This window comes from Thalassophryne amazonica, chromosome 4 (assembly GCF_902500255.1).
Source record: "Thalassophryne amazonica chromosome 4, fThaAma1.1, whole genome shotgun sequence".
Taxonomy (NCBI): domain Eukaryota; kingdom Metazoa; phylum Chordata; class Actinopteri; order Batrachoidiformes; family Batrachoididae; genus Thalassophryne; species Thalassophryne amazonica.
In genome coordinates, this window is record NC_047106.1 from 30320932 (window position 1) to 30340198 (window position 19267).

The 19267-nt window shown below is 40.6% G+C and overlaps 1 protein-coding gene and 1 long non-coding RNA gene across 2 annotated transcripts in view; one reads left to right on the forward strand and one right to left on the reverse strand.

Annotated features, from left to right (window-relative positions):
* The window catches only part of sik2b (salt-inducible kinase 2b), a 198607-nt gene extending 194169 nt beyond the window's left edge, over positions 1-4438 (forward strand). Inside the window, 3 exon segments of the mRNA XM_034169323.1 lie at positions 1008-1332; positions 1334-1373; positions 1376-4438. Of these exon segments, the coding sequence (XP_034025214.1) occupies positions 1008-1332; positions 1334-1373; positions 1376-1653 (643 nt within the window). The 3' untranslated portion in view covers positions 1654-4438.
* LOC117509586 lies at positions 234-19077 on the reverse strand. Its single transcript, XR_004560442.1, has 5 exons — positions 19066-19077; positions 18794-18798; positions 8354-8850; positions 7217-7221; positions 234-244 (listed from the first exon to the last, which is right to left on the reverse strand). It is a non-coding gene; the product is annotated as an uncharacterized LOC117509586 (long non-coding RNA).
* Positions 19078-19267: the final 190 nt, after the last annotated feature.

Below are 19267 nucleotides of genomic sequence, written 5' to 3' on the forward strand. Positions count from 1 at the left end.
TCAATAAGTTTCTGCCAGATCGATCTGCACGTGTGCAGACCTTCCAGAGCACCAAACCGTGCATGTTTTCTGTACGCATGATGTAAACATGTAACAAGTCACCAAATGTAATTAAACACACCTGGAATCCGAGCTGAGCAATCGGAGCACAATGGATTTGAAAAATGTTATTTGAATTACATTCATACCACTGACAAATGTGTTGAAAAACTGATTCCATGTAATGTTTTACTCTTGAGACTTGCTCCATGGGATCAGATTCAAATCAGATTTTTTTTTTTTTTTTAAGCTATCGACTTTCATTCACTTCACACTACAGTATCCAGGTATTAGCACCGGCACCACTGGGCTTCAGGGTGTGTATATAGGACTTACTACTTCTTACTTTACTCAGTCGGGGGGTGTCTGAGACACAATCTGTTTTCCACTTACAATACTGTACATTCAGTTGCTCCATAGATGATTAAGAATACTTCACACATCCATCAGGGAGAGAAAATCCAAAAAGCCGACAAAAGCCGACAAGTTGACTTTAATGACTCGAGAGAGTAACTGTTTTTGTTGAACAGATTGTGTTTGTTTTACAATGGTAACTCTCTCACCCTAAGACTATATATTGGGCACAAGACAGAAGCTGAACTCAGCTGGTAGAAGGCCCTACTGGGATAAGTGGTGAAATGTCTTGAAGACCAATATGAAGTCCAGTTTATCTTGACTCTATAGCGCGCTGTCTGCAGTGCATAGTTTCACATAGTCATAAACTGAAGGATTACACTTTTTCTTAACACTCCAGAACCATTTTTGTCTTTGCATCTGAAATACACAAAAACTAGTCAATTCATGCCATGTTTGAATGCAATGTTTCTCATTTCCATTGTCATTCTAAGTTTTTGCCCGCTCTGCTGAATCACTTTCACACTAGCGTTGCTTCATTTGACTGTAACTTCTTGCACTTTTTCTTTCCTTGAGTTGCCTTCAGCTAAGTAGCGTCTGCGCTCTGACCACAGGTTGAACCAGAAGAGGATGTACCTGCAGCAGCAGTCACAGGGCATGGGACTGCAGACCTACTTCAACCAGATGCAGATAGCGGAGGGATCCTACCCAACAGGAGGCCCTGCTCTTGACCCAGCAGGTTGTCCAATTGCCCCACAGGGTAACCTCATGTCACCTGCCCTTCAGCCACTGCCCCAGCAACAGAACAGTCCCCAGGCCTCTCCTCCCTTCAGTCACCAACATAGCTTGAGCCCTGTGATGGAACCAGGGGAAGGTCTGATTTACGACCCCTTTGTGAGCCATCACCACTTCACCCAACACCTGTCCTCTGTATCTCACCCTACAGCACCAGCTCCACCATTCTCAACCTCATGAAACCTCCCCAGTACTCTTGGCTACAACTACCCAGCAGTCTGTGAACAGCAGACCCTGGGGCCTTCCACTGAAGCACTTCACCTCAAGCAGTACGAGTTCCCCCTGGACCCAGGTCTGATGCCCTCACCTGTCCCAGGAGAGGCTGAGGCTGGAGCTTCTGCTGGGGTTTTGGCTGAACCGGGTCAGTCAAAAGGCTTGGTCCTCCCTGAGCTCCAGAGCTCCCTCCTGGACAGTGAGATGATGGAGACTGTGGACACCCAGCATGGCTTCGTACTGGTCAACTGAAGCCCAGTGAGAGAGTTGAAGGAAGCAGTATTAAGCAGTGAGACCTTGCACAGCATTAGGAGCAGACAGAATGGAGATGTAAGTGGAGGCCACAAGCAAAGCAACAGGGAAGGAAGTGTTCTTTTCTTATGAGTATTACAAACTGCATTAATTAGTTATGCTCAACCTCAGAATACCTTTCTACCAAAATCCTCCCTTTGCCTACCTCCCTTTCTCCCTGTTCTGTTCTTGTTCTTGTTCTCATCAGCTCTCTGAGGCAGGAACAGGTCCAATGTGGCACAATGTGAGCAGAGGCTGAATTGGCACAGCTGTTATGAGCGTTGTGGCGTCCGTGAGGTGATGAGCACTTCAGGACTACACTGTGCAGCCTGAAGGATGCTGCTGGTGTGCAGCTTTTATGTAGTAATGGTTGGACATGAACTAATTTTAGACTGACTGCCTGGCAACCAAAAGCACAATAAATGGCCGTGCTTTTTGTATTTCAAGTAGGACAACAATCAACCACAACAGACTCATTCTCAAAAGACTTTTATGATTTTTTTTATTTTTTATTATTATTCCATAGATGAAAAACAGCAGAACAAGAAAACGGCTCTCATTTATCATGGTACGTCAATATTGCCGCAAATTCGAGTATTATGCATTGGCAAGAAATGGGTGTGTTCCCATTTTAGGTAACTATTTTTGGATGGTCTTTTTTTTTTTTCTTTTTTTTTTTTTTAAGGCCAAAGTTCCAACACTAATATACAGTTTTCACACTTCACTCCAATCAAACAGAATTTAATGAATATCCAAATGCACGTACAGTGAGTGTTGTGCCATCTTTATTACCTCCTCCAAGGATGCTATTTACTTTTAACAGGACTACTCCAAAAAAAAAAAAAAAAAGTTTTTACTAATTTGTGTGACGTGGAATTAAGTTTTGGGGGGTGGAGCTACTAAATAGGGGTGGAGCCACATAATGTAAAGCCAGGGCATGTTCATACAACAAAGTTTCATGAAAGCTGGACAATATTAGGTTCTTTTTAAGTATTAATACATTTGAAATCATATAAGGAGAAAGACCATAATAATAATAATTATTATTGTTGTTATTGTATTATTATTGTGATTATGAAAACCTGCCTTGCGCAACCCAGCATTTTGACAGGTTGTCATAAAACCTGAATCTTGCTGGACTACCAAAACAAATGATACTGCCCAAAAATGGCAGGTGTTTTCTTCTATTTATTATTATTTCCAAATTGGGTGTTTGCACCTTGACGGGGTTTTTGCCCTCTGAGAGTTGTCCTTGTAGTTGAACGTGTGCCACATTTGCTCTTCTGTCATTGAAAAAAATTGCTACATAATAAACTCTCCACGAGGAAACTATTAACTTCATTGGGAAAAATAATAATAATATAGCAGCGGCAGTTTTGTTGTTGGTTTTGTTTTTAATAACTTGCAACTACTGAATCCTGATTTATTCCTGACACTACTGAACTTCTTTTACACGTTTCTACTTGCATACACTCTTAACTTGGGTTCGTTATCCGAGAATAATTGGCCTTTTTTTTTTTTTTTTGATGGAAAACAGCTGTGTTTATTTAACAGTTGAATTGTGGGATACGCCTGATAAATGAGGGCTTGTGTCATTAATGTATGTCTGGTAAATACATTGCTCTGTTCAACAGTTGATATTCTATTTTTTGTGGCAATATTGAAGCAATATTAATCCTTAATATTGAGGGATTATGAAAGAAGCCTCACCCATGTCACCAACTGTGATTGGTTCCTGGGACCTGTGAAGTTGTTGTTGATGACATCACTGGAGCTGATGATGTAACTAGGAGAGCTCACAACCATGAATATTTGCAGGTGCACAAGAATCTTTTTTTAAACAACTCACATTGTGAATTGTGCATCATACCTATAACAGAACTGCCAACTTCTATGCATTTTGCGTTTCTGGCATACATTTGACACTCCCGCTACACCGTCAAAACAAACTAGGCCAAAGGTTTTCTAAGAGGGAAGCTAACAGAAGTAAAGCAGAGGTGCTTTCTGTTTAACCAACATTCTGCCTGGTCAGGAAAAATTCCTGTCAAAAGAATTGAAGTTTAACTCAGTTACTGAAGTTTATCTTCCTCGATTACAAAGGAGGAACACGTCTTTCTCGTGCTCTTTTGGCTACGGTTGACTGTGAAGACTGTCACAAATAAGAACCCATCACACACCTCAGCTCAAAGCTGAGTCATCTCTGTTCATGTTCTGGTCTGGTCTTGTCTGTACAGAAGGCAAGAGTGAATGATACATAAATGTTGGTCCGTATTTCTGCTCACTCCCAACTTACAAAGTTTCTGGGCAATTCCATATTCACAGAATTAGAAAAACTGCTATATTTTAGCTCAGTATTAACATTTTAAAAAATTTAAAAGCTTTGGGGCTGCACTCGTTTGAAGAGCACACCTTATGCTGTGGTGGGATGAGATGAGGTAGAAAGGCCAGTTCCTCTCCATACCACCTTTTACCTTCCCACTGAAATCAGGCAGGAGCTGATTTTGCTACTGGATGAGCACGAAGAGTCATTAGGTGCCGATCCCCTCCGGGACTTGAACTAGTGTTGTTCTGCACGAAAAGCGGTGCTCTAGGACACTGTACCAGCATTTTATGTTGTGATGGAGTAACTTTATATGAAGTCATACTGAATTTAGTACAAGTAAACTTGAAAATATGGGTTTCCATCAGGATGGACATCTGAAAACCTGTGCCAGATCAGCCAACTTTGATCCCTGCTGTGCAACCCAACAAAAATGGAACAAGCCAAAAGAAAATATCTTGTCTTTGGAGAAATTGTTGCGCTTTTTTATGCGACAGAAGTTCTGTTGACATCTTATTTAATCTGTCAGCTTCATACATTTTGACATGGGGGTTGCTCTGCACTGCGGTGCATCCAACACCAGTGACACCTAAGTTTAACACCATGTAAGCTGTCCGAAGATGTCTTAAGCCACCGTGACATTTGCATGAATTTGATCAGTAAACTCAGTGTAAACTCTTGTAAACTGTGTGCTGCTATGTGCCAGCGAGCAAAGAAAAATTTGAAGTGTTCAAAATTTCTGGCATGCATTAATTTTGTGCCACTTTCATGAACTTGTCACGAACATTGCGCAACCTATTCACAAACACAATATCTGTCATTGAGTGCAGGGCATCTGAACCTCAAATTAGATTATGAAGAGATGTTAACATAATTTTACTGATACATTATCTAACTCATAAGAAGGAATGAAAATGTTTGACCAATCCATTGCAATATGTACGTATATTATAAATTAACATAGGGGGTCGTTTTGACCGTTGGAGTTTTCTGTAATTATTGTTTGGCTTTTGCCTTACAATATAAAGCGCCTTGGGGCAACTGTTGTGATTTGGCGCTATATAAATAAAATTGATTTGATTTGATAAATAATTACCTTTGAGACAAGATTCCAAATGTGTTCTCCATCGCATGACGTGCACAAGACAACCTGCAGCTGTAGATAATTTCTCTGATTCTGGGAGCGATGAGAGAATGATTTCATCAGCCAAATTCTGAGAGCAGTTGCATCATCGGCTACAAAATGATATGTCACAGGCTTTATTTTATATAATAAGGCGTCAAGCAGGACAAACGGGATGCATTGGCACGATGAATTGAGCGGCAGTGCGACAATCAAATTCGTACAAGTGTCAAGAGGGCTTTACTTCACCTCTTAAGAGCGTGATATAGTTGTGCTCCATTCTGCTGACTCCCTATTTAATAAGTGGATTTAGTTATAAATCCATGCAGTTGCAGTGCCACAGAAGGTGAAGGCAGCAGAGATGTGCCGAAGTGATTCCGATTTCACAGACCGCTCTGTGGTTTCACAGACTGTGATATGTTTGTACACAGCGGTGTGTAACTGCAGCACGTTGATAGAAAAACTTTTACTGAAAACATTCATTCATTTTCTATACCCGTCTTACTCCAGGGTGTGAGGCGGGGTACACCCTGGACAGCACGTCATTCTATCGCAGGGCCTCATATTGACAGACAAACATTCACACGCACACTTACAGTCAATTTAAAGTTCCTAATTCACCTAACCTGCATGTCTTTGGAAGTGGGAGGAAGTCGGAACACGCAGAGGGAACCCACGTGAACACGGGGAGAACATGCGATCCCACAACCTTCATGCAACAGTGCTAACCACTAAGCCACGTACGTTTTTGCATTGTTGGCACATCTGATGTATTCACTGATAAAGGAAAAGGCTTGTTGGCGTCTCAGTTGATTATTCAGCACATTCATGTCACGACCGACACAAGAAAGCCAGAGTAGTTGAATCTTTCATTCTGGTTGACATCCTCGGCTCCAGTCATGTCTTTATGATTGTGTTGACGATAAAATGTCCAGTTATGTTAATAATGGCAGACTGACCCCATGAAGATTCCATGCATCAGATTCCATGATAGTATGTTTTTTGTTTGTTTTCTGTGATGTTGGTGCTGCTGTGAGACAAAGTCCAGGAGGACATTAGTCATCTGACACTGAATTACAACTCTTCGCTCTTTGACTGACAGCACGCTAGCAACAACAGGTGAAGCACTCAAATGTATTTTGTTGGTTTTTTAAATCTGTTTTATTTCATTCACAGGAAGTGACTTTCAGATGATGTTATCGAACTGTAACCATCAAACATCCTGCACAACCGTCAGTGGGTAGGGGTTTGTGTAGTCGGGTCAGCCTTCAGGAGTGGCATTTATTCGCAGATTTTACAGTTTTTACTTCGATTTTAGACTGCAGAAGCGTCTCTGCTACAGTTTGATCAGGACTCTCCATAATGAAGTCTTTAAACGTGCCTAAGACCAACTTTATTTGCAGCCTGATGCAACACTTTAGGAAAAATCCACCCTGAAATACTTTAATACAGTTGAACATTAGATTAAAGAATATATAATATATATTTACCATTGACCATACAACCTGCCTTCCTCCAACCCTGGACCTGTAAACTGTGCATGTTGGAAAATCTGCCAGAAGGAGTTCTTTGTTAGGACACATATGTACTAAAGGTTCCCACTGCATGCAGATTCATCGTCCAAAACCATTCACGCAGACACACTGTCAGGGGGCTGTCATGCAAGGTGCTCACGACACACTGGGAGCAACTAAGGGATTAAGGACCTTGCCCAAGGGCTCTTAGCAATTTTCTGGTCTGGCTGGGTTTTGAACCAAGGATCCTCTGGTCTGAGGATCCGCTTCCCATAATTTTATATTCCCAAAGGGTGTTACCAAAAGGATGCACGCCAACATGGCTCTGGGGACAGTTGGATAGACCTACAACTAGTCAGAGTAACTAAATTTGATGTATGCCAAGTGGTGCATAAAACTCACGAATTGTAAGCTTAAGAGCTCCCACTAAATGTTTGGATAAACCAACAAGCTGCTACTAAAATTAATAAGTAAAAGTAGAGTGAATCACAGCCTGCTGCTTTGTTTCCACTTGGTGTTGTCATGTTGTGAACTCACTAGAACTACTTGCAGGTTAGTTTCCACAACTATAGCTAAGGCAGGTGGCTAGTAGTTTAACATAATACACAGATTTTTGGTATGACATTATTCAAGAGTCAGTAGTTACCCAACAATCCCCAAAACAGTTTCTTTGAGAACTTTGTCAGCTAATATGGGTCTCTATGTGCAGCCAGGACTCAGTCTTTGAGATCGAGAGATGCCTGGTAAGAGCTTATCATGAATTCACCAGACAGAAGTGATGCTGATACAACTGCTGAATGTCTGTAGTACAGGGGTGGCCAAGTTCGGTCCTCGAGAGCCACACTCCTGGCACCCTTAGTTGTCTCCCTGCTCCAACACACCTGAATCCAATGAAAGGCTCATTAAAAGTCTGCTAACGAGTCTTTCATTGGATTCAGGTGTGTTGGAGCAGGGAGACAACTAAGAGTGTCAGGAGTGTGGCTCTCGAGGACCGAACTTGGCCACCCCTGCTGTAGTAGATCGAGTCCTCAGATGATCCTTGGATATCTTTGGAATGATTTTGTGTCTATTGAATGGATTCTTGGGGAGACCCAGATGAGGCATTACACTTGTTTGATCGAGCTCACAGGTACCACCTCAATGATGAGGAACCCAGCAACTAGAAAAGTCAGAGGACGCCCATGTTTCACCTGGCTGCAGCAGGTACATTGCTGCTTTCGAGAGATGGGGATGAACTGGTTGTCTGCTTGGGTGGCTGACATCCAGGACCCAGGGACCTTCCACGCTGTGGTGAATGCATGGCACCAGTGCATGCTAACAGAGCTGAACTGACTTTATGTAATTACTCTATTGTTCCAACAATTACAGAGCTTGTGGTTTCTTCTATGTAGAAATTGGCATCTTGGATCTCCAGGAAGTCCACTCAGCACCTTCAGTTTAGAGAAGAGGTAATGATCTACCAGATCAAGTGAACACAGGAGGTATTCAAGCTTGATTCTGCTCTCCTTGATGGATGCTGTAGACATGCAGGAGCATACCCATCTTGTTGTGCCAAATTTTAAGTTTCTCCTTTAGCTGTTTCATGGGGCCGAGTTGGTTTCTTGTAAGGCGGAGATGGTTCCACTGAATGATCTTTGTTCTGTGGTTCCAAGTGACAGAACAAACTCATCCATGACAAGATTCATTGAAAAAATTGAGATCCACTTCAAAAATGGCAAAATTTAAACTTGAAGATGAACAGTTTCTGAGAAAATGATCAGTCAACCATCACGCAGCAACAGAAAAATAAGTTATACAAACTTTGAGATAACCTTCTTGTGAATTTTGCATCAGTCATCGTACATTAAAACCGTTAACTTCTGGACCCATTTTGTTCTGCTGTGGTGTCCTTTCTTATCCTTGAGTGTAACTGCCAAACAGAAACAACACTCTCAAACATGGAGATATTTCCAGGACAACACCGTGCATGTGAGCGACCAAACACAGGGTTATTCTGGCATCAGTGCCACGTCACAAACAAAGGGAAAGGTATTGTTTCCAGCCGCGCCATTCTGCTCTGACGTTTCACAGTGAATTGTTTGAGAGGCATCAGTGACAGTAACAGTAGCCAGACTACCCAGACCACAATGCATTGCAGCTATAAGACATGTTGCATAACAGGTCTTGGGATTAGAAAAAAAAATGGCCACACCTGAAAATTGCTATGTGGTTGGTTCTAGCCCTGTTCTCATATGCTTGCTTTTTAATGATAGGTTTACATCTATGTGGGGACTCATCACAATTATAATTAGTCATTATTTACACCTGAGGTAGAAATGTAGCTGGGAGGTTTGTGGCACTTGTAGAACAATGAAGACCTTGTTGATTTCTTCCATCCAGTAGGATTTAGGAACTCTGCCTCCTGGTGGCCACAATTACAGTTGAAATGCAACCGAGCATCTTGCATGTCCAGAGTCTTCATCAGGTGACCTTGCGGGCCATGATATATATAAAAAAAGCTTGATTATATATATATATATATATATATTTTTTTTTTTTTTTTTTTTTTTTTTAACTGTCTAGGTATCTTAATGCAAGGGTGACACATCTTCACCCCTAGTAGCCAAAATTAGAACTGAAATGCACCCAAAGTTGAACATGTTGAATATCTCAGTGAGATGACATTGGATGCCAAGATTCAGCTTGATATAAGAAGTCATTGTTACACTATCATATACACAAGGTTTCTGATATTCAGCTCCCTGGTGGCCAAAAGTAGAATTGAATTTTTTTCCCATTTTATACATCTCTGGGGTTTTGTGAGGTAACTTTGTGTCCCAAGTTACACCTTGATATACAAAGCCTTTGTTAAGATATCATGTATCCAAGGTTTACTAGACGCTGCCTCTGGTGGGTAAAATTAAAATTGAAAAGTGCCAAACTTGCCCGGGGTCTGAATCGGGTCCTTCGTTTTAGTTTTCTGTCACCGGTTTGGTGGGTATCCTCATTCAGTCATAGAAATGGAGTAAAATGAAGGCATTTATTTTATTATTAACAACCTAAATCTAATATTGATAAGGGAGTATGAAAGGGTGTATTTTTCCTTCTAAACATTGCATTTGTCTTTCATGTGGTCTGGGTCACTAGAGCACTCTGACGACAAGGGGAAGAAGTGATGTAGAGACAGAAGTGGCGGAACAGGTTTGCACAGCTCTGCTATGTCCTGGAAGATGAAACAAACTTTAATATGTAGGAAACAGTTTTCTCCTCCAAACAAATTCCTTCCAAAGAAAGTCACAGCAACACTTCATTTGATTGTCAGTTGTCCACGAAGGAGTTGTACTTGTCAGACTGATTGGAGGTTTTTTTGTTTGTTTGATTTACACCTTAGAGGTTTGGAGCATCTTCAGCGCACCAAGATGGTTTAGTGTTGAATGTGTTCGGTGTGCCTTTTACTTTTCAGATTTTATGTTGAATTAAGATGTTTGAAGTTATTTCTGGACAGATTTTTTTTTTTTTTTTTTTTTCCATTCTCAAAGTGAATAGAGGTTTTACAAAGGTACAAAACCAAAATCCCTCAGAAGTTTCCCTATATGACCCACCGTGTGGCGTTTTGGAGCTTCTTCAGCTTCTAGACCGTTTTTTTCTCGTTGGTCACTCAGTGTATGCCATTTAAAAGTATTATAGCAATATTTCTCTAGACTGTAAAGTCATGAAGATTCTAGTGGACGTGTTTCCAGGTATACTTTCACTTCCTGCTGATAAAACATCAACCTACAAATAGCAGTTTTATATTTACCGTCGTTGATGTCGACCACACATAAGCTAATGTGCTGTTGAGATTAAAAAGGTTTATCAAACACAATGTTGTGTATGTTTGAATCACTGTGAACGCAGCTGAATTGGGTGCTCAATTAATGGATTAGTCTAATCACTATATATATATATATATATATATATATATATATATAGACAGTGTTCAGAGTAATAGTAGTGCTATGACTAAAAAGATTAATCCAGGTTTTGAGTATATTTCTTATTGTTACATGGGAAAATTCAGTAGATTCTCACAAATCCAACAAGACCAAGCATTCATGATATGCACAATCTTAAGGCTATGAAACTGGACTGTTAGTAAAAAAAAAAGTAGAAAAGGGGGTGTTCACAATAATAGCAGTGTGGCATTCAGTCAGCGAGTTCGTCAATTTTGTGGAACAAACAGGTGTGAATCAGGTGTCCCCTATTTAAGGATGAAGCCAGCACCTGTTAAACATGCTTTTCTCTTTGAAAGCCTGAGGAAAATGGGACGTTCAAGACATTGTTCAGAAGAACAGCGTAGTTTGATTAAAAGTTGATTGGAGAGGGGCAAACTTATAGGCAGGTGCAAAAAAATTATAGGCTGTTCATCTACAATGATCTCCAATGCTTTAAAATGGACAAAAAAAACAGCGACGCATGGAAGAAAACGGAGTGTAAGTGCTGTGACAGTTAGAAGACGCCTGTGTGAAGCTAATTTATTTGCAAGAATCCCCTGCAAAGTCCCTTGGTTAAATAAAAGACGTGCAGAAGAGGTTACAATTTGCACATCAACTGGCCTAAAGAGAAATGGAGGAATATTTTGTGGACTGATGAGAGTAAAATTGTTCTTTTTGGGTCCAAGGGCCGCAGACAGTTTGTGAGACGACCCCCAAACTCTGAATTCAAGCCACAGTTCACAGTGAAGACAGTGAAGCATGGTGGTGCAAGCATCATGATATGGGCATGTTTCTCCTACTATGGTGTTGGGCCTATATGTCGCATACCAGGTATCATGGATCAGTTTGGATATGTCAAAATACTTGAAGAGGTCATGTTGCCTTATGCTGAAGAGGACATGCCCTTGAAATGGGTGTTTCAACAGGACAATGACCCCAAGCACACTAGTAAACAAGCAAAATCTTGGTTCCAAACCAACAAAATTAATGCCTCGCAGATGTGAAGAAATGAAAAACTGGTTATACAACTAAATACTAGTTTAGTGATTCACAGGATTGCTAAATTAAAAAAAAGCAGTTTGAACATAATAGTTTTGAGTTTGTAGCGTCAACAGCAGATTCTACTATTATTGTGAAAACCCCCTTTTCTACTTTTTTTTTTTTTTTTTTTTTTTTTTTTTACTAATAGCCCAATTTCATAGCCTTAAGAGTGTGCATATCATGAATGCTTGGTCTTGTTGGATTTGTGTGACTCTACTGGTATCTTGTTTCCCATGTAACAATAAGAAATATATTCAAAACCTGGATTAATCTTTTTAGTCACATAGCACTACTATTATTCTGAACACTACTGTGTATATATATATATATATATATATATATATATATATATATATATATATATATATATATATATATATATATATATATATATATGTGTGTGTGTGTGTATTTCATTTAAAGCAGTTTGTTGAGAAATTATGCCACATTTTGACTTTTTCTCCTTTTCAAATGGGAAGTTTTTTTTCACAGGTTTCACTGCTTTTAAAATGCTCCACATTTTAACAAAATGGTACCTTATTTTTACAGCAGCTCTGCATCCTGTCAGATCTCAGACGTTAAGCAGAGGAGGTTCTGATGACTACTTGGCTCTAGGAGAGTTGTATAAAGAAGGGCGTACCGGTGTAAAACCTGTGCCCAAATCTCAATGCTGATCTCTTCCAGATCTGCTGTGGCAACTGGGGGCAACCAAAAGAGGGACGAAAAAAACACAAACACATATATATTTGCTTGGTTTCAAATCATTTTCAGATACATTTGGTTACAACCACAAACTTCTGTTTTAACAGAATTGAAACTTTTCCACCAAAGGTTTAAAGTGCTTTTAAGATGAATTAAAGTATATGTGACACCAAAAATGTGCACAAGTAATCACTAAAAATTATGAACTGTTGATATTTTAAAACATTCTGAACAATAAAAGTCGATAAGTGCGCAGGTGAAGGATAAACTACAGCTGTCTGAAGCCTGCGCTCTATTTCAGCCCTCAGCTGCGGCCATATTGTTGCTACGTCATCACGAGAATGGGACCTGCTGATTCAAGCCCAAATCAATTGTAAACACAGCAGAGGTCCAGCTGTTTCCGGACGACTTTTTTCGAGTGTGGAGCAGTTTTTTGTTTTGTTTTGTTATGTTTTTTTAAAGTCCAGTCTGAAGGTGATTTTGAAGAAACTAGGGGACACAGCCTTATGGTTTTGAGCCTTATTTAGACCACAATGAGGGATACTAAACCTTAAAGGAAAACCTTCAGTCTGACAACAGTGATGATATTGGCAGAGTTCAGAACACAGTATGGTGATTATGAAAAAAAATAATGCAGGCGATTTCAGCATGCAGGCAGAGATAATAAACTGTTTTGTTGTTGTTGTTGTTTGTTTTTTTGCCAGGTCTTTGGTCGTAATCAACTGATTAAATAAAATAGTTTTTCTGTCTGTGACAACAGAAAAATGTGATGAGGAAGTGTGTATTTTTTGTTTTCTTTTGTTTTTTTTTTTTCTTTCTTTCTTAGAAACGGGTACATTCAAATCTGAAAAGTCACGAGTGACTGAAAATATCAGCTCTTTTTAAAATAAATATTGTTTCCTTCTTGAATACAGTTAGTGTACTATACGTTAGTAACGTAACACATTAAATATTAAAACCATTCACACAAGGAGTAAATGACAGTCTTACCTGTTTGTTTCAGTGAGATCATCTTTAGTTTGATGAAAACTTATCCACCTTTACAAAACAACGTCTGAAAATAATTTAATTCCTTATGTCCTGGTTGAAGAAAAGTCCCTTTGTCACACAGGAGTTTGGTGCCAGGTTACAGCACCACCTGTAATCCATTAATTGCAGTTGATGGATCGAGTCTGGCTGTGAATGAGCCTCCTCTTCTTCCACCACTTGCTGCGCTTTTGTGCAGCAAGTTGAAAGACTCTCAATCCCTCATCTGCTCATAACGTCTCAGTCTGCATGCAACAAAATTATCCCATGATCCACAAAACAATCAAATAAAATAATGTGAAAATACTCAGTTTTACCTCTGTGTCGAGTGGTGAAGCCACAGACACAGTGTGTGTGCGCTCATCAATATAAGTGTTCCACCTGCCAATCAGAAGGATTCTGCTGGCCAGAATTAACCTTTGACACCAAAAACACCGTGCAGCTCTGACCCGAACCACTCTGTGGAAACGGGGCTGTCAGTAGTCTGTAAACATCCATAAATGAATGGGGCTATTAAGATAATGGTTCTCATGCTGATGTCACTTCCTCCTTCTTCTCCTATGTCAGGACCCATCCGGAAGTTCCTGGTTTTAGTAGCGCGTAGTTCAAAATCCGAATATTTATGTCAGTAACTGCGCACCAGGAAAGGATAAATTTCAAACTGTTGTTTTAGTCTTAAATACTCCAAAAAACATTGCATATAGTGTAATCTACACTTGAGTAAATCATTCCACCAGATATTGGCTGAATGATTTATATATATTTTGTTTTTAACTATTGGACTTGGAGTAAGAAATATTAAGTTTTTTTTAATGAGTAAATGACTCATTGAATCGATCAATTGCTGTTATTAATGGTTAGTCGAATCACACTATAAAAAATTATTAGCTTTTTGCTTTGATGGCAGTTAGTATGATAAAAGCTGAATCATTTTATATTCAATCCTTCAGAAATAAATGTGTGTAAAACCACAGAGTATGGATGAAAAAGTAGAGTTGAAGACCCCGAGACTCATTGGTGCTGGTGCTCATCTTTACATTCCATAGTGTGAAGCAGATGAGACTCTACTCCCCTTGGACAGGATACCAGTCTAACACAGGTTACACTCCCAGTCGAGGAAAACGCAGAGGAAGAGTCTTGCACAAGAACACAGACAGCTATTGTGATTGGGAGTCAAACCCAGGTCTGCATATTACCACACCACCTCCTTATCCATGGAGCTAAAGCACCAAATGGACTGCGTTTATAGTACAGCAATGACACACAGTCAAGTTGCTCAACTGCACGCAGTAATTTGGGGATTAAAGCCATTGCCCAAGGGCCCTTAATGCTGTTCTAGTCTGATGGGGATTTGAACTGAAGATCTGGTTACAAACCCACAACAGCAACCACTTGATCATCAACTGTTTTATATGCTCACAGTAAACTCACCAGTGTTAACACTGACAGTGACAATAGGGGTCCACACTGGGTCAGTGAGGAATATACATACACTGGCAGTGTTAATTTAACACTGGTGATTTTGCTGTGTTAAAGTTGAAAAAAATTTACTGGATTTTCCTTCTGCAGATTTCTCTTTGTTGAACTGGTCTTCAATTAAATTGATTTTATTCCTATCGCACCAAAGCTGCAAAGTGCGCCCGTCTGAGTGCACCACAGCGCTGTGGCGTGGGTGAGTTAATGAGCTGGAAAAATGAATCGCACCAAGTGCTGCTTATAAACCGCTGAGTCACAGCTGAACCTGCAATCATTTCATCCAGAAGTGACGCACTGGAGGCAGTGAACCCAGCAGGAGGTCCACGACCGATTCTGTTATTTTAGAGTTGGTATGACAGAATATATACTCCTGATTAATCTGGTTTACTCTGAAGCAGATCTCATATTTATTTTTTATGGTGTCACAGTAGCAGTTCTGGATTCACTATAACTCCAACAGTTCAGTTGCCCCGGATTGTTCAGCGTCACCACAGCAGGCCTAGTACAGGTCCCCATTAGGATTTGGCATTACTTTTACACCGGATGTCCTTCCTGATGCAACTCCAGTTTTACATGGAGGAAGACAGACAGCCTCAGGTCTTCCCAAATGGTCTCCTAGCAAAGTACTAAACTGCTTCTCTTCTGAGACCTGATGGGATCTGGTGGACACAAAGCAGGATGACGGCTGACTTGACATGCTCTATAACGACCTAAAGTTACCACAATCATCAGACGGAGGGCGTGTTTGAAAAGTGACATCTTTCACTGATAGTGATGGCAGCGTACCCGGAGAGTCACCCTCTGGCACTAAACTATTATCATTTCTGACAAACACTTGAGAAAATCATGTTTCAAATGTTGTACAAATAATGTTTCAAGTGGTTGCAGCAGACAGGTGGTTAATTTTGACAGAGGGGGATGGAATGGGTTCCTGCCTGTGGGTTTGCCATCCAGGGCTCACTGTGGTTCCATGGTGCGACACATAGCAGGGTGATTCTTTAACTACGGGCACTATTGGCCTTGTAAATGTAATTTCCACCACACCATTGCCTTACAATATAAAGCGCCTTGGGGCAACTGTTTGTTGTGATTTGGCGCTATATACATGTGCTCTGATGTTACTGTTTATCTCCATAGAAACTACCCACGCAACCTTTCAAACAAACTTTTTAAAGGGACATTATTGTTGTGGTGGAAATTACGGCAATAGTGTGGGACAACTACATTTCGTTTAAAAAAATCACAACAGTTGTATGACACTGAATACCCCAATTATGTTTTGATTATTTTACTGATATTTTATTCAGAGATATTTTAAAACATTAGAAAAAACGTTTGTTTACTATTCATTTTTATCATTGAAGATCATAAGTCTGGGTGTGGGACAAGCACAAAACAGCAATAATGATGCTGAAAAAAGGTGAAAAAGTCATCATAGACTACTAGGACAAATTTCTTAAAACACTTTCATTGTAAAGATAACTATAAAAGTGTGAAATTTCCCCTTTTTTCTTTTTTTCAGAAAATATGATCAAGGGACATAAAAGTGCCCGCAGTCTAAGAATCACCCAGCAGCAGTGCATCATCCCAGACTGGATGTGACCTAAATTACCTAGAACCTGGGAGTAGAGAAACAGTTAAACGAATTATACTATGACATGATTACTTTTTCCACATTTTTTATGTTACAGCCTTATTCCAAAATGAATTATTCTTTTTTTTTTCCCCCTCAAACATCTACACACAATACCCCATAATGACATGAAAAGATTTTTTTTTTTTCCCGATATATAAGGTCCCACAGTTGACAGTGTATGTCAGAGCACAAACCAAGCATGAAGTCAAAGGAATTGTCTGTAGATCCCGAGGCAGGATTGTCTCGAGGCACAAATCTGGGGAAGGGTACAGAAACATATCTGCACCTTTGAAGGTCCCACTGAGCACAATGGCCTCTATCATCTGTAAATGGAAGGAGTTCAGACCCACTCTACCTAGAGCTGGCCACCCATCTAAACTGAGCATTCAAAGAGAAGGGCCTTCGTCAGGGAGGTGACCAAAAACCCAATGGACACTCTGTCAGAGCTCCAGCATTCCTCTGTGGAGAGAGGAGACCCTTCCAGAAGGACAACCGTATCTACTTAGTAAAAGGCACATGGCAGCCTGCCTGGAGTTTGCCAAAAGGCCCTTGAAGGACTCTTAGACCATGAGAAACAAAATTATCTGGTCTGATGACACAAATTAAACTCTTTGGCGTGAATGCCAGGCCTCATGTTTGGATGAAAGCAGGCACCAGCCCTAAAGCATGGTGGTGGCAGCATCATGCTGTGGAGATGTTTTTCAGCAGCAGGAACTGGGAGACTAGTCAGAATTGAGGTTCATCTTTCACCAAGACTGTGACCCTAAGCACACAACCGAGATATCAAAGGAGTGGCTTCAGGACAACTCTGTGAATGTCCTTGAGTGGCTCAGCCAGAGCCCAGACCTGAGTCCGACTGAACATCTCTGGAGAGAACTGAAACAGACACTCCTGCTCCCACATCATATTCAAGAAGACTTGAGGCTGTAATTTCTGCCAAAGATGCATCAACAAAGTATTAAGCAAAGGGTGTGTATACTTATGGACATGTGATTTCTTAGTTTTTTTATTTTTAATGAAGTTGCAAAAAAAAAAAACAACCTTTTTCATGTTGTCATTATGGTGTGTTGTGAGTACAATTTTGAGAGGAAAAAAAAATGCATTTACTCCATTTTGGAATAAGGCTGTAACATAACAAAACATGGAAAAGTGAATCACTGTGAATATTTTCTGGATGCACTGTATACACACACACACACACACTGAGTGGTGTTCTCATTTACATTATTGATTTGATGAAAATAAGCACTTTCTTTCATGTTTATGAGCTCCACATTTCCTGTTCTGACAGTTGAAATATCAGCAGTTACAAACGTAAGGGGCATTTTGACACGCACTCATTTAAAAAGTGTGACCCTGCAGTACATTTCCCTGAAATGTACCCAAATTAAAGTGAAATCCATTTTACCACTTTATCGTTATTTATAGTTGAACTCTGGACAGCTTGAGAACGCTGAAGACAGTGTGCTCCCCCCAACCGTATATCGGAGGCCTGTTCACTCATCAGATCACAGCATAGTGGAATGACATCAATGGTTGGCATGACAACGGGAGGAGAGTGGATGACAGCATCCTCCTACCTTTTAGAGAACGAGATCACAGTGCTCTTCAGGATTAGTTTCATCCTGAAAAATGGAAATGGAAGCCGGAAAGAAAAACTCCCATCAGGTTGCAGGAGACGGAAAGTCTGTGGGAAAGCTAATGTGGAATCATTCTCCCTATTCTGCTTTATGTCCTTGTCTGTGGATGGAAAACCCAGTGCAGATGAACTTGGAAGCACCTGGGAGGAGGCTCTGTTCAGTATTACAAAGAAAGTTTGTACAGGTCATAGGCAGGTACTCAACATGACAACATTTGCAATACGAGGTCTGTTAGAAAAGTATCGGACCTTTTTATTTTTTTCAAAAACCATATGGATTTGAATCAAGTGTGATTGCATCAGACAAGCTTGAACCTTCGTGCGCATGCATGAGTTTTTTCGTCGGTTGCGTCATTCGCCTGTGAGCAGGCTTTGTGTGAGCACTGGTCCACCCCTCTCATCAGATTTTTATTGCGAATAAATGTCTGAACAATTTGGAGCTTTGCTGCATCAATTTTTTTCCAGAAACTGTGAGAGACCTCCAGGTGGACACCGTTCGGAAAATTAATATGGCTTTCAGGGACGATTTTATGGGGATTATACCTCATGCCTCAACATGTCCTGGAAGGCTTCGTCACGGCGTTGCTTTGCGCCATGCGGTGGAGCCGCTCCTCTTTCCATGACAAAAACTCCTGTAACAGTGGAATGTGCCGTTCATTTCTAAACTGGACGCTGTCTTGATCCGGTATGTCGTCTGACTAGCACAGGAATTGTGAAAACATGTGGACATCAGCACTTTTTCAGCACATTAAGACAGAAGTGCGGAGGAGTTCCGCGCGTCGTGGTGGAGCCGCATGGCACAAAGCAATGCCGTGATGAAGCCTTCCAGGACATGTTGAGGCATGTCCAGCTCATGCACAATCACAATCTGATAATTACACGACTGAAAAGCCACCGACAACCGTCTGAAATCCACCTGAAAGCCGTCCTGTGAGACCAACACGGAGGTGGTTTTTTGCTGCGTAATGAACGGCTCCGTGGCACGTCCCTCCGCTTTTCTTTCCATGAAAAAAACTCCTGTAACAGTGGAATGTGCCGAAAAAGGACTGATGTCCTCGTCTCCTGCCTTTTTGTGAAAGCCAGATAAGGTCCCGGATCAACAAAGCCTTCACGTTAGAAATGATCTGGTTGTTTCAGCGGGGTTT